The 15,393-nt window shown below is 40.6% G+C and overlaps 1 protein-coding gene across 2 annotated transcripts in view; it reads left to right on the forward strand.

Moving 5' to 3' along the window:
- AChE-2 (acetylcholinesterase 2) overlaps positions 1-15,301 on the forward strand; it is a 113,285-nt gene extending 97,984 nt beyond the window's left edge. The window contains exons 6-11 of one of the 2 annotated variants that reach the window (XM_076541092.1): positions 9,529-9,650; positions 9,892-9,973; positions 11,440-11,600; positions 11,972-12,072; positions 13,262-13,356; positions 14,500-15,301. In XM_076541092.1, coding sequence (XP_076397207.1) covers positions 9,529-9,650; positions 9,892-9,973; positions 11,440-11,600; positions 11,972-12,072; positions 13,262-13,356; positions 14,500-14,549 — 611 coding nt within the window. In that variant the 3' untranslated portion in view covers positions 14,550-15,301. Of the gene's footprint in view, positions 1-9,528; positions 9,651-9,891; positions 9,974-11,439; positions 11,601-11,971; positions 12,073-13,261; positions 13,357-14,499 lie in introns of those variants that run through there. The other variant, XR_013040891.1, reaches the window with a different exon arrangement.
- The last annotated feature ends 92 nt before the right edge of the window (positions 15,302-15,393 follow it).

The raw sequence follows: 15,393 nt of genomic DNA on the forward strand, positions 1-15,393 counted from the left end.
TAGCAACCCACGGCGATATAACTCGTGGAATATCAACACGCCACCATCCCACGCGTGGGAATAGCAACCCACGGCGATATAACACGTGGCAACGCCACTAACGTCCCTACAGACCAACATATAAAAAGCAACTCATTCTCTGCTAATAAACGCAGCACTAAGCTCTCCGTCATTAGTCCTCAACTCGATCTTTAATATGCTAAAATGTAGCCATTCTCTATCGAGAATGATCAAAATTCCCCTCGGTTCGAAACGACCTTTTTTCTACGAGGAAATAAGAAACGAACGTTTGTAAATTTATTAATATTGACAGATGCAGTAATAATTTCGTTTCATCACGTAATACGACTCTCCCATTTCGCGGGAACTCTCAAAAAAATAACTGAAAATTTAATGACCAGAGTTTGTAATGGAAACTAAAGTAATTGGCCCCGGTGTAATTATTCTCGATTATTAGGGAGGGCGAGATCTCCCAGGAAAACTTTACTCCCTCTTCGCGGCTTCTCTCTCTAAACTTCCTTGAATTTATATTCGACTCCGCATCGCTGGAAACCGTCATTAATCTCGTATATGACGCGGACCGTGTAAGTAGATTAATTATCGGAACATGAGCTCTTGATTCTAAATTAGCTCGTTAGAAAACATTACATCATCTTTCGTGTTCTGCAACTTTCAACTTCTGGCAAGTTCAGAAACCTTGAAATTACAGGCAGCGAAACTTTCTTTTTCTGTTTATCTTATGTAGCAATCGTAAGATTTTTGCGTGCACCATTTATGAATCACACTGTACACACTGTCTCTTTTAAGATACCAATATTTATATTGCCCTCTGAGGTAGCAGAGCTATGATCCCACAAGTCGTACAACCTAAGTTTCGGCAAGATTTTATGTACAGGTTCAATGGAACAATTTTTGAATCACCCTGTACATAAATTTTTCTTCAAATTGACAAATCACGTTATATATACACTGTCTCCTTCGTGTTAAGCTTCTATGTAACAATCGATAATTCCATAATTTACATCTGCAGTCTGATCAAGATATGTACAGGTTCAATGGAACAATTTTTTAATCACCCTGTACATACATTTTTCTTTAAATTAACAAATCATGTTATGTATACACTGTCTCTTTCGTGTTAAGCTTCTATGTAACAATCGATAATTCCACAATTTACAACTGCAGTCTGATCAAGATATGTACAGGTTCAATGGAACAATTTTTTAATCACCCTGTACATACATTTTTCTTCAAATTGACAAATCACGTTATGTATACACTGTCTCTTTCGTGTTAAGCTTCTATGTAACAATCAATAATTCCACAATTTACAACTGCAGTCTGATCAAGATATGTACAGGTTCAATGGAACAATTTTTGAATCACCCTATACATACATTTTTCTTCAAATTGACAAATCATGTTGTATATACACTGTCTCCTTCGTGTTAAGCTTCTATGTAACAATCGATAATTCCATAATTTACAACTGAATTCTGATCAACATATTATGTACAGGTTCATTCAAATTTTTGAACCACTCTGTAGATGTTCAGTCTTCAAATCTGTGTCACAGCCTTGAGGACTCAGAACAGTTTCACAAAACCTTGTCACAGTACGAAAGTTCACCATTCGTGAATCACCCAGTAGACGATTTCCTCGAAGATTTCTTTGTCTAAGTCAGTCCAAAGTTTGCGCACGGTAATCGATATTTTATGGGACGTCGTAGAGCCTATTCAGCTCATCCAGAAAATGGAGACAACCCGTGAAAATATGGCGAAGCGACTGCACCGGATCGCAATCCATCACGGAGCATAGAACGTCCCGACAGAAAAGCTCCTCCCTGATGGCAGATTGCGGACTGGCCTTGAATACCCGTTGAAGAGCACCCGTTATCGAGGACCATGCAACTGGTCCCCTCCATAGAAACCGGTAGCTCCGACAATTACACCGTCCAACCTATGGGACAGGTGAATATAAAGGCAGTCGGACGAGCGTGGCGGCTATTAGTGTCCGTCTGCGTCCGACGACCGGTTCTCACTTCGCAGACTCTCGTAAATCGGTTTCATCAGCTGATCGAACCTGTTCCACCTGGGTCAAAGTGTCACGCGAACTTTCGATATGCACACGATCTCGGTGATCCTTTCGATCGTTGGACTCGCGGTGCTGGCGGACGCCTCGTGGCCTTCGTGCGCCGGGAAAACCATGCTGAGTGAGTATCCACGGGTCAGGGAAATCGGAAAAGTACCGGTACAAGGTGGGATTATTAATTTGGGATCAGATGCAACCGAGTCAGGTTGCTGAAAATAGCAAGGGGTTAAATTTCTCGTTCCCCACTTGTCCTAATTCCCCTAAGTGTCCTTTCCCTCCAAAATTCAGCGAGGGTAAAGTAGCCAGAAAATTGAAGAGAAAGAAGGGGAAATTAGGGAAATTAGGGTCGGACAGAGACTAATGCCCTCCAGCAAAGTGGAAGACAATTGCAACCTTCTCCGTTAAATTAAGGAAAATAGGGAGGTAGCAAAGAATCGGTGACACGGCGTAGAGAACAGGGTCGTTTGTCCGTGGGTTTACCCAAGGGTCAAGAATTCGCTGGGATAACATTGTTTCAATGTTTTCGCTTGTCACTCGCTCTTCTTTATCCTTGTGGATTTCGAGTTCGGGTGATTCATCTCCTCGAAGCGGCAATTTGAATAATCTCTGGCTGCCTCTGCTGCAGCCGTGTACCGTGATTTTCAAGCTCGTCCATCAGCCTTCAGACAACGCCCGATAACGACGTGACTAGACATTACCTAGCTTTTACCAGTCTAGTTACACCGACGAATTAATCTCCCGACTTCTTTTTACCCTGTTTCCTCTTGTTCTTTCATGAATTATCTTGCTCGCTATGATGACGTCTTCAGCTGCTGATCGTCATAGGTAGACGCTGAGGTGTCCATAAGGACAACTGCATCTAAAATTGCTTTTATTGGTTCTTTTCGAACTGGAAGCATCTTAAGTTCTCAGCTTTCTTGTTCTAACTTCTTAATGACTAAAATTTTAAGGTCATTTAGGAGAAGCTTGGTACCACATTTCAAGGTCAACGCCAGAACCACGTCACTTAATATCTTTTCCGTCATCGCTCATCGATCAGATCTTTCTTGAACTATCATCCTGATCTTTCCTTATTAACGAGGAACATAATCACTGATATATGTCAAGGTTGATCGACATTTTGAAACAGTAATCTACCACCGAGCAGAATTTGACCCGCATAGTTGAGAATAAGACGTTACAAGACAATGAAGTTACGTTTGCAGTTTTTCCTTTATTTAATCAGGAAGGTGACGTAACCTTCCAGGGTCAATTAAGTCGAAATTCAGCTCACGTATCTCGTGATTAAACTTCTTCTCACGCAAACGGTACGATCATGTAAATATATCGGTCCATGATTTCGAAATTTGAAGTTTCTAATCCACTTATCTCACCTTGATCCTCGTATTTCGCAAATGGAGTGGAAAGAACGCGTTTGTAAAATCTTGCCACGGTAATGGACGGAGCCTTCGGGAGGAACAACAAAAGATAATCAACGGACATACATTCGTCGGCAGAAAATGGAAATAATCGTGGAAACTTTGAATGGGAGCCGGTGGACTCGTCAGAGAAGTATTTATTTAACAAGCTAGCAAGTCCATTCCCACGAAATCCATTTAACTGTGAGCCGCGACAGAGAATGGAGTTAGCGGGTGTCGGTGGAATCGTTACGTACCGTAGCCCGGCCAAGCCCTTCTCATTTCCGGGACAAAAAGAAACTGACCACGTACACGTTCCTACCAAATGTTATATTTCACCTGTCTACGCCCTCGATCATAAAATGTACTTTCGTCATATAGAAGGTATCTGATCCTGTATCTGGTTATGCATCTATCTTGTCAATTTATACTGGAGTACCATTGGTTATCTAGATCTTCGTACATGTTATGTATTTGACCTTAAAAATATATCTGCAGTATGTCTAGCTGTTATCATTTATATCTGGCTGTGAATGTAAACTGTCATTATGAATGTAACCAGCAATTCATGATGGAGTACCAAACTTATATTCATATTTGAGGACGTATCTCTTTAAACATGTTCGGTACTCAAGCTTAAAATGTACCTACAGATTGTCTAGATATTATCAATTATATCTGGCTATGAATGTAACCTGTCTGCAATTCATGATGAAGTACCAAACCTATCTACATATTTGAGAATGTATCTTTGTAGACATGTTTGGTACTCAAGCTTAAAATGTACCTACAGATTGTCTAGATATTATCAATTATATCTGGCTATGAATGTAACCTGTGAGCAATTCATGATGGAGTACCAAACTTATATTCATACTTGAGGACGTATCTCTTTAAACATGTTCGGTACTCAAGCTTAAAATGTACCTCCAGTATGACTAGCAATTATCAATTATATCTGGCTATGAATGTAACCTGTCTGCAATTCATGATGAAGTACCAAACCCATCTTCACTTTCGTGAATGTATCTCTTCAAACATGTTCGGTACTCAAGCTTAAAATACACCTCCACTATGTCTACGAATTATCAAGCTTACATCTGCTAATGAATCTGAATCGTCTGCAATTCATACTGAAGTATCATTGCTAACCTATCTTTGTACTTGTGAACGTCCTCAAACATGTTCTGTACTCAACCATAAAATGTACCTCCACCAGAACATACGAAAGTTATATGAGGCAAAGCTCGTATCAGTTTGTAACCATACGTTTATCTGCTGATGAATATAATTCATCTTAATATAAGTAATCGAGTTAGAAACTGCTAGTATTTATGAAGCTAACTTTGTAGCTAATCCATGTAAATATGAAATGTGATCCACACTCGTAGTAATGCAATACCGGCGCTTAAGCCCTTGCACTATGATTTATTTATTAGATGCGTCAGTCAGAACTAATCGCAGCCGCAATATTAAAACAAGGCGAGTTGAAATGTGTTGATTTGGTGTCAATCGTTGACTATGCAAGCTTGACTCTAATTCCAGATTGAGGTGTATGCAAAATTCGAGTAGAATTGATCACGTCAGGAGTGTGTCAGGAGAGCGCTAGGAGTGCGTCAAGCATGCGTCAGGAGAGCATTAGGAGTGCGTCAAGAGTGCGTCAGGAAAGTGTTAGGAGTGCGTCAAGAATGCGTCAGTGGAGCATTAGGAGTGCGTCAAGAGTGCGTCAGTGGAGCATTAGGAGTGCGTTAGGAGTGCGTCAAGAGTGCGTCAGAGGAGCATTAGGAGTGCGCCAAGAGTGCGTCAAGAGAGCGTTAGGAGTGCGTTAGGAGTGCGTCAAGAGTGCGTCAAGAGTGCGTCAAGAGTGCGTCAGAGGAGCATTAGGAGTGCGTCAAGAGAGCATTAGAAGTGCGTCGAGAGTGCGTCAAGAGTGTGTCAAGCGTGCGTCAGGGGAGCATTACGAGTGCGTCAAGAGTGCGTCAGGGGAGCATTAGGAGTGCGTCAAGCGTGCGTCAGGGGAGCATTAGGAGTGCGTCAAGAGTGCGTCAGTGGAGCATTAGAAGTGCGTCAAGCGTGCGTCAGGGGAGCATTAGGAGTGCGTCAAGAGTGCGTCAGGGGAGCATTAGGAGTGCGTCAAGCGTGCGTCAGGGGAGCATTACGAGTGCGTCAAGAGTGCGTCAAGAGACAAACTCATCAAAACACTGCCAATTCCAAAATTAAAATTCTAAACATCTCGTCACGAGTCTGACCCGTATCCATACCAATGTCATCCAAAGTGGAACGACATACTCCAACTATAATAACTTTAAACAGACTCGAACCGATATCCGATGACACCTAACTAATTTATATCACTCCTCTTTCATTTACCATAAATATTGCATTAACATACGAGGAATTAAAGATGCAGTTATAACGACACTTAATTAAAATCTGTATTCAAGTAACTTTCTCTCATTAATTAAAAGCATCGGTTGGTTCATCGATTTCCGTTTCTCCGTCGAACAGCAACGTTATTATGCCCGATGTCGAAGAAACTGTTTTAACACGGTATTAATAATCCGATAATTTCGCGATCGTAAAAAAAAAACACGTTAAAGAATGAACGATAAGAGGGAGAAAAAAAAGGGGTCGTGTGCCCGGCTGGATTATTTTTAATTCCGAGGTAATCTGCTCGTTTCACGGAACACGCCGAGAGAAATTTGAATAAATCCGGCAATACGACGGGAATACGTAATTTTTTCGTTGGAACGGAAGCGCGTTAATCGTTTATGGAAAAAATCCGCGGGACATTCGCGAATTTAATTGCCGTTCATTTTCTCTCGTTATCAGATTCTCGAAATCGGGAAAAATAGGTTTAGCGAAACGGGTTGCGGTCTCTTGGCTATATATAAAACTAATTATGCAATCATAATCAAAAATAGCAGCCGTATATCGCGTACAGAATATAAAAGATGATTTTTACGAGCAAAAACGTCGACTTTCGAAATCGTCCGATTTAGAAATACGAAGTCGAATCGGAAACCGGAGGGAATCGTATAAATAGCACTTTGTATACATAAACAATGCGATAAATATTAACGCGACGATAAAAAAATGAATTTTAATTAATCGCCGAACAATATAACCTGAGATACAATAATATTGTATCGTTAAAGTAACAATTAATAATTCGATACGATCAAACGAGTTATTATGTAAATTTACTCGCAATGTTAATCGAATTTCACGGTAACATCAAAAATTGAAATTAACTCGCGAATTGTTGAAAATTTTCATTAAACTTGTTTGGCAACGGGATAATAAATAAAGTACGAGCGTACCGCGTTGACGTATTTTATAAATTAAAAAGAAAAAGAAGCGAGCAGGCTTTTTTTTCAAATTTCTTTCGCTTTAATCTCGTCTGGAAATAAAAAAGAATCTGGTCGGGTGTTTCTCATCTTAACTGAGACGTCAAACGGAGCCCAGAGGTAATTAAGCAAGTAAAAAGAGACAAAAGAGAGGAGGAAGACGAAGAAGGAGAAGGAAAAAAAGAGGTGGGCAGGTTTATTGCTCCGCTTTTCGTCCAGCTGTGCCACTCTTCGTCTCATGAATAATTCAATTCGTAGATTATTTACAGGGAGAAAATTGGAATCTATTACGTTTCGATACAGCGTCGAACATCGAGTGAGTTCGACTTTAAAAATAACTGCTGCGGCAGACTGCGAGGCGAGTCCGTGAATTAAAACACGCGTTTCCGGTTAATTCTACGAAATCGGTGCACAACAATCGCTCGAATTTCGGGAACGAAATCTGACGCGTTTGCGCTAATTAATTGCTATCAAATTAGTTGCTATTTAACTATAATTGGAAATTATATCTGAACGCATTCGTTCAAATTTAAATCTCGTACCTAACCTATACAACCTCTAACAAGTTCAGAACTAACCTTATCTTCGATGAAGTACACTGAGATTCAACATGAACTGTCATCAACATCGACAAGTTTAAACCTAACCTAAAATTGATTATATTAAGTTCAAACCCAACCTTACTGTCAATGAACAATACTGAAGTTAAACCTAACCTTCCATCAACTCCGACATGTTCATACCTAACCTATAATTAAATACTTCAAGTTCAAACCCAACCTCACTGTCAATGAACTCCATTGAGATTGAACCTAACCTTCCATCAACTGCAACATGTTCATACTCAATCTAAAATTGACTACATTAAGTTCAAACTCAACCTTACTGTCAATGAACAATACTGAAGTTGAACCTAACCTTCCATCAACTTCAGCAAGTTCATACCTAACCTATAATTACATATTTCAAGTTTAAACTCAACCTCACTGTCAATGAACTCCATTGAGATTGAACCTAACCTTCCATCAACTGCGACATGTTCATACTCAATCTAAAATTGACTACGTTAAGTTCAAACTCAACCTTACTGTCAATGAACAATATTCAAGTTGAACCTAACCTTCCATCAACTCCGACATGTTCATACCTAACCTATAATTACATACTTCAAGTTTAAACCCAACCTCACTGTCAATGAACTCCACTAAGATTAAACCTAACCTACCATCAACATCAATAAGTTCAGATTTAACCTAAAACTGACTCCCTTAAGTTCAGACCCAACCTTACTGCCAATGAACTCCACTGAGATTAAACCTAACGTATCATCAACATCTATAAGTTCAGACCTAACCTAAAACTGACTCCCTTAAGTTCAAACCCAACCTTACTGTCAATGAACTCCACTGAGATTAAAGCTAACCTTCCATCAACATCAATAAGTTCAGATTTAACCTAAAACTGACTACCTTAAGTTCAGACCCAACCTTACTGCCAATGAACTTCACTGAGATTAAACCTAACCTACCATCAACATCTATAAGTTCAGACCTAACCTAAAACTGACTCCCTTAAGTTCAGACCCAACCTTACTGTCAATGAACTCCACTGAGATTAAACCTAACTTTGATGTCCAAGTTCAGACCTAACCTAAAACTGACTCCCTTAAGTTCAGACCCAACCTTACTCGATTTCCAAGATCTCGAATGTTTCTGAAGGTCCTTCAAGGTCCTAATAAGCAAACCCAGCCTATCTTATGCACCTAAATAGTCAGATGGTGAGTTGAGGTTAATAAGGAAATTAAGAATTAACTATCTAATCTAAGAGTCGAACAGAGGGCCTACTTCATTGATGAATCTTCATCTGCCTGGTGATTTAAAATGTACGCAGTGTCCCTCCATGAATTAGTACCGTCTCGCGCTAACTTGCCTAAAGTGCAGTTAAAGGAATTACGAATTCAGCGAGTTTTAATTGATTAATGCTACCAAGTCATGTTTTAGTCCCGGAGCACGGTTTGCCTGATCCGCGGTGGAGTACATCCACACACAGTTTATTATGCATTCGCGTCGGTGCAAAGAGAATACGCGCGTCGAAATAAACGGTCTATCGATATCGCTGTCTTTCGAAATACATTAAATACGCCGCGTAAATCATTGGAGGTTCATCTCGGTTCGCTACCGCTTCCAGTTTCTCTCGTCTCCTTCAATTGCTCTTAACTTTCCTGGATTCCGCTTTAACGACGTTTCCTCTGTCTTTCCCGCGGAAACTTCCGTTCCGACGTATTCTTTTCCCTAATAACTTTTAGTTCGCCGACGAAAACGAGATTCGTACCTTTGTCTCGGAGATGGATGTAAATTTCCCCGTTGCCGCGCGACGAATCGAGAATCGAATTTCTTCGCTCAACGTCTCTCTTCGTTCTCTTGGCGAATTGTTTTTACAGTTACATCGTGCTTTTGTCATTTCGAACTTACTATTGAAACAGAATCAATTTAGGTTTGAACTTCTTAGGGATACTTCATGGCAGGTTGAGTTTGATCTTGACGGAGTTCATACAAAATAAAATACCCCGAAGGCCATAAATTTATTGCAAAAATTTCAAAGAACCATCATTAAACACCTAACAACAATTACGATGACGTAATTTTCAGATTGCACAAACCTGACTAAAATTAGGATGTATTCATTCACAGGATCCGCAGGTTTATCCTGCGAGGAGAAACAGGCCATCTTAGACGAGCATAATCGTCTGAGACAGCTGGTGGCTTTGGGGCAAATTCATGGACAGCCGGGTGCCGAGAATATGAGGGAGATGGTAAGAGGACGCTGCTTACTTAATCTTTCCACCGAGCTTCTTGCCACGGTGGAATACTTTTTCTAACGCGGCGCACATACACGGTCAGGCAACTCCGCTGCCGTGTTTCCCACGGTTTCTTGCCGCGTTTAAACGCGCTACGTAACGGCAGAACAAATTTACTTAAGACGCGCACAACTGTTCACGGACCGGAAATGTTTGCCGTGAATCTTTTTCCGACGACGGGACAACTATTTTGCAGGTCTGGGACGACGAACTCGCGGCGATCGCGCAGAGGTGGGCGAGTAGGTGCGCGGAAATTCACGACAATTACCGAAACGTCCGTAAGTATACTTACTGTTAATTGAACTATGAGAAACGCTTTTAAAAATACTTGATTTTTAATGTTGTCCTAGATGAGTCAACTTTTGAATCAACCTGTACATGATTTTAATCATGTACACAAAACTCAATTTTTAAATATTGTCATAGACGATGAATCAACTTTTGAATCAGCTTGTACATCACTTTAATCAAGTACACAAAACTCAATTATTAATATTGTCATACACAATGAGTCAACTTTTGAATCATCTTGTACATTACTTTAATCATGTACATAAAACTGAATTTTTAATATTGTCATACACAATGAATCAGCTTTTGAATTACCATGTATGTACATCACTTTAATCATGTACATAAAACTGAATTTTTAATACTGTCATACACAATGAATCAACTTTTGAATCACCTTGTACATCACTTTAATCATGTACACAGAACTCAATTTTTAATACTGTCATACACAATGAATCAACTTTTGAATCACCTTATACATCACTTTAATCATGTACACAAAACTAAATTATTAATATTGCCATACACAATGAATCAACTTTTGAATCACCTTGTACATCACTTTAATCATGTACACAGAACTCAATTTTTAATACTGTCATACACAATGAATCAACTTTTGAATTACCTTATACATCACTTTAATCATGTACACAAAACTAAATTATTAATATTGCCATACACAATGAATCAACTTTTGAATCACCTTGTACATCACTCTAATCATGTACACAAAACTAAATTATTAATATTGCCATACACAATGAATCAACTTTTGAATCACCTTATACATCACTTTAATCATGTACACAAAACTGAATTTTTAATACTGTCATATACAATGAATCAACTTTTGAATCACCTTATACATCACTCTAATCATGTACACAAAACTAAATTATTAATACTGTCATACACAATGAATCAACTTTTGAATCACCTTGTACATCACTCTAATCATGTACACAAAACTCAATTATTAATATTGCCATACACAATGAATCAACTTTTGAATCAGCCTGTACATCACTTTAATCACGTACATTAACATACATCAGTTAATTATAATAAATGATATCCATCAACCTCAGACGTGTTCAATCATAAACAAGAGCACTGTCCCTCCCGAATGAGTAATATTACCCAGCCGACTTTGAAAGTATCAAACGTGGAAACACTTCACTTTAGAATTCACCAGTACAAGTTTAAAAGTACCACGTTCGGAACAGTGAACTTAACTCTTCATCGCGTTAATGCACAGAGCTCGAGACGGCCGTATATGTATTAGCCTGTACATCAAATTAAACCCTCCATTTCCCTGGGATTTACAATCCGATCCCGCCATGCGTACGACAGTCAATAAATTAAAGGCGCAAGAAATCGGCCAGATAGAAAAGCAATTCTCTGTATCTCTTTGGATCGATCAAGATTAATGGTGATCGATCTACAGGTAGGTTCGCAGTGGGGCAAAATATCGCTCGTACATGGACAACGAGACCTCCGGGACCGTTCGACGACGAACCGAACTGGAGACAGAGGATCACGGATTGGTTCAACGAGGTGCAGCATTATCGAGCCGGTTACAGTGACGCGACCGGTCACTACACTCAGGTTGGTGATCGTTCACGTTAAATGAATAGCGCGAAGAACGCTTCCGGTCAGTCCACCGCGGGCTAATAAAGATGACTTTGAAGAACGACTGTTCGAAAAGTCCCGGAATAATCAAATTTACCGGGCCGAGATGAAATACGACCTCGATACCGGGATTTTTTATTTGTTCGGAAGTTTCAACGGACCGTGAAACTAAACTAATTAATCATCTGTCGCGGACTGCCGGAGATGATTCCCAGCCGTGATCGCGCGAAAATAGTCTGGAAAACCCTCGGCGCTCGTAGAGAAAGTATTCGGGAAATTCGAGGAAGTCCGCTGTCGAGGAATCTCGGATATTCGAAGGGATGATGCAGGTTTTAAATTACTTGCAGCTCGTCTGGGGTGACACGTACCTCGTGGGCTGCGGATACTCCTTCTACTACGACCCTGCTCGAGGCTACACCAAGAACTACGTTTGCAACTACGGACCTAGGTGAGAACTTCCATATCAATTCTAACCATCCACGGTCCCCAACGTGTGCTTGCCAGAGCGCACCTCAACGAAGCACGCATGATTTCGAAATAAACTCGCGTGTTCTTCTACTTTCCCTTGTTCCTCGCGACTTTATGCTTCCGTCCGGTGCAGTTCTTACGACCCTTTGTCCAGCCCCAATTGTACTCCTGTTTACGAGGACCAAACTCTTCGCAAGCTAAACACGGAGCTCGCGGACTTGTCGGGAATTTATGGACACGCAGAGAGGCAAGAAGTGACCACGGACTTGAGAATCTTCCCTCTGGGAGTATACCTTATTTCCAAGGTTACGGGCAACTATATGGGCAGTATTGTTGTACATACATAATAGAGTATGCAGAGCAGCAATGGTAGAGTAATCTTCTGAGTCTCTGTGGGGATATCCGATTATTGGTTACTGCGATCATGGGCATTCGTGCGGAGCAACATTGTGTATCATGTGGTAGGCGACAAATTAGGTAGTTTCGCTTTGTCGCCGCTAGATGGCGCATGGCGTCGAGACTTTCTCGCTAGTGCTCAACTGCAGGTTCATACAATCGTCAAATTTTTGAGTTTGCAAGCAAAATTGAACACGGTAGCCTTTCACCATTTGCATAGCAATAAAAGATTATTTTATTTCTCCAAATTACATCGTTGTCCTACAGGAAATGAGCTCGCCATTCTGGACTTCGTTTTACCCGTGTTTTTTATTAGCTCGATTTCGTAGGTTCTCGTTCAGGTTCCGCTCACAATTTCGAGCAGAAAATACGTTATCGAGGTACTAGAGCTCCGGCGGAACGCGAGCTGCTTCACAATCACCAATTGCTTCTATCCGCTTCGGTTTTTCAAGAGTCTACTTGTTAATTTTCAATCAGCTTAGACTTCGACGTTGGGTATCGGGGGGATTTCAGACATTCGCGAAGAGTGGAACGTGCGTGGAATCCAACGATGGCTGTCATAAATTTCTTGCAGTTTCGCGAATAGTCAGGATCAAGGGTTCTCGTACCAACAAGCGTGAACACCATGAATGATGTATGAAGACACTCTTTCCCTCGCGAGTTTTTGATGAACCGATAAATTTTGAACACGCTCCGTAATCAGTCGCGTTTCGTCACCGCCGCGATAAATCATCCTTCCGACGCTGTTTAACCTTAATTCTTTCGCATCGCAGCGGGAACGTGCTCGGCTTTCAACCTTATCAATCAGGACAGCCTGCTTGCGGCACCTACGGGATGGTTTATTCGAATCGATACGCTGGACTTTGCTGTAAGTTTCAACCGATTTACTTTCTTAAATGAATGAGATCGATCGTAACGAGGTATATGAGGGAGGTAGTGGGCTCTCGTTATATTGCCGAATGAGTAACGGTCACTAGATTTTTCCTTAGTTTCATGACACGATCAGTTTGGGTAGATTTCATGTACGGTGTAAGGCCTCACGTTACACTGAAGCACTTGATTTCCTTCGTGTTATATGGCCACACGATAGATTCACGCGTCAGACTCATATATTACATTCAATACGCCGGACTTTGCTGTAAGCTTCAACCGATGATTGCGTTCTAACTACTTTCTTAAATATCCGAATGAGATCGACCGTAGCGAGGTGTATGAGGAAGGTACTGTACAGTAGGCTCTCGTTATATTGCCGAATGAGTAACGCTACGGTCACTAGATTTTTCCTTAGTTTCATAAGACGATCAATTTGGGTAGATTTCATGTACGGTGTAAGACCACACGTTACACTGAAGCACTTGATTTCCTTCGTGTTATATCGCCACACGATAGATTCACGCGTCAGACTCATATATTACATTCAATACGCCGGACTTTGCTGTAAGTTTCAACCGATGATTGCGTTCTAACTACTTTCTTAAATATCTGAATCAGATCAATCGTAACGAGGCATATGAGGGAGGTACTGTACAGTGGACTCTCGTTATATTGCCGAATGAGTAACGCTACGGTTACTAGATTTTTCCTTAGCTTCATCAATTTGGGTAGATTTCATGTACGGTGTAGGACCTCACGTTACACTGAAGCACTGGACTTCCTTCGTGTTATATCGCCACACGATAGATTCACGCGTCAGACTCATCACATATTACATTCAGCATGTATTACAGTTGACACGCGTCAGATTCGGTACGCAGCAGATTTACCACGCGTCAAATTCACCACGTATCACAACCACGCGTTAAATCGCCACGCATTACATTCTCAGCGAGTCGTGTCGCCACATTCTGAAAGCGTTGGAACTTGAATTATCATGCGTCCCAACGCTCCGTATAATATCATTACCGGTTAGACTCGCTGCATATCGAATCGATACGTATGCATCTGCAACTTCGTGGCAATATAGCGAGAGCGTAGAATACAACTATCAATTGTAGATTGTTTCTGTTTTCAGCCGGACAGAATTATTACCACCTGGGAGCCCTCTGTGCGTACGGCCGGTAAAATAGGAAAATCTGTCGAATCGAAGAAAGTGGAAGTTTGTCGATAATCGCGTCGAGAGCGATCGTCGGATCTTCTCTAAAATCTAGTTCAATGTTTCTAGTCTACGAAAAATGTAGTCGGTTAGGTTGTAAAAAATAGTTAACCTTTTAAGAAGTTAATTAGGTTGGCTGTGGATTATCGTGTACATGCTGTAACGGAGGAAACTCGTTAAACGGAGATCCGATAAGCCGCGTTACAAAACCTCGTTGAACGTGTTAAACAAAATTAATTGGGAAGCGAAATCGATCCACCATTTTCGAGGCATTCGGTAAGGTTCTAATCACATTTTGACATGAAAAAATAAACCCCTGTAGCTGTAATAGTTAGCTGTGCAAATTATAGATTAAGGGGTATCCGAAAATAAAAAATATTCAAACATTTCTGAACCTTGACAATAAATTAGCGACTAAATTCTATAAGTTACGGGTTAGAATAAGTTAGGATTAATCAAAAATTGTACACAGAGTAGAACAATAAAGGAATTTGAAGAAAAGCGCAGCATAATTTGAAATTCACTTGACCAAAGTACCTGGGTATTCTTTACGATGCAAGCGGAACGTTATGGAGTCATAAAACACCGAATACCACGTCGTTTAACCGAATACTGACATATGTATTTCAGGCATTATGTCCAACATGTTATTTTCCCTGCTAAACGTGGCTGCATGCAATTTTTAAAAGCGTACGATGCTTCCTGTTGTCGGAACACGAATCTCTTTTACGTCCAAACTTATGGTGTGCTTTTATTTTACGCCGGGTTGTGAAACACACGGCAGATATACGGCTGTAGATACGTAAACGTTTG

This window comes from Megachile rotundata, chromosome 16, assembly GCF_050947335.1.
Source record: "Megachile rotundata isolate GNS110a chromosome 16, iyMegRotu1, whole genome shotgun sequence".
Classification (NCBI taxonomy): domain Eukaryota; kingdom Metazoa; phylum Arthropoda; class Insecta; order Hymenoptera; family Megachilidae; genus Megachile; species Megachile rotundata.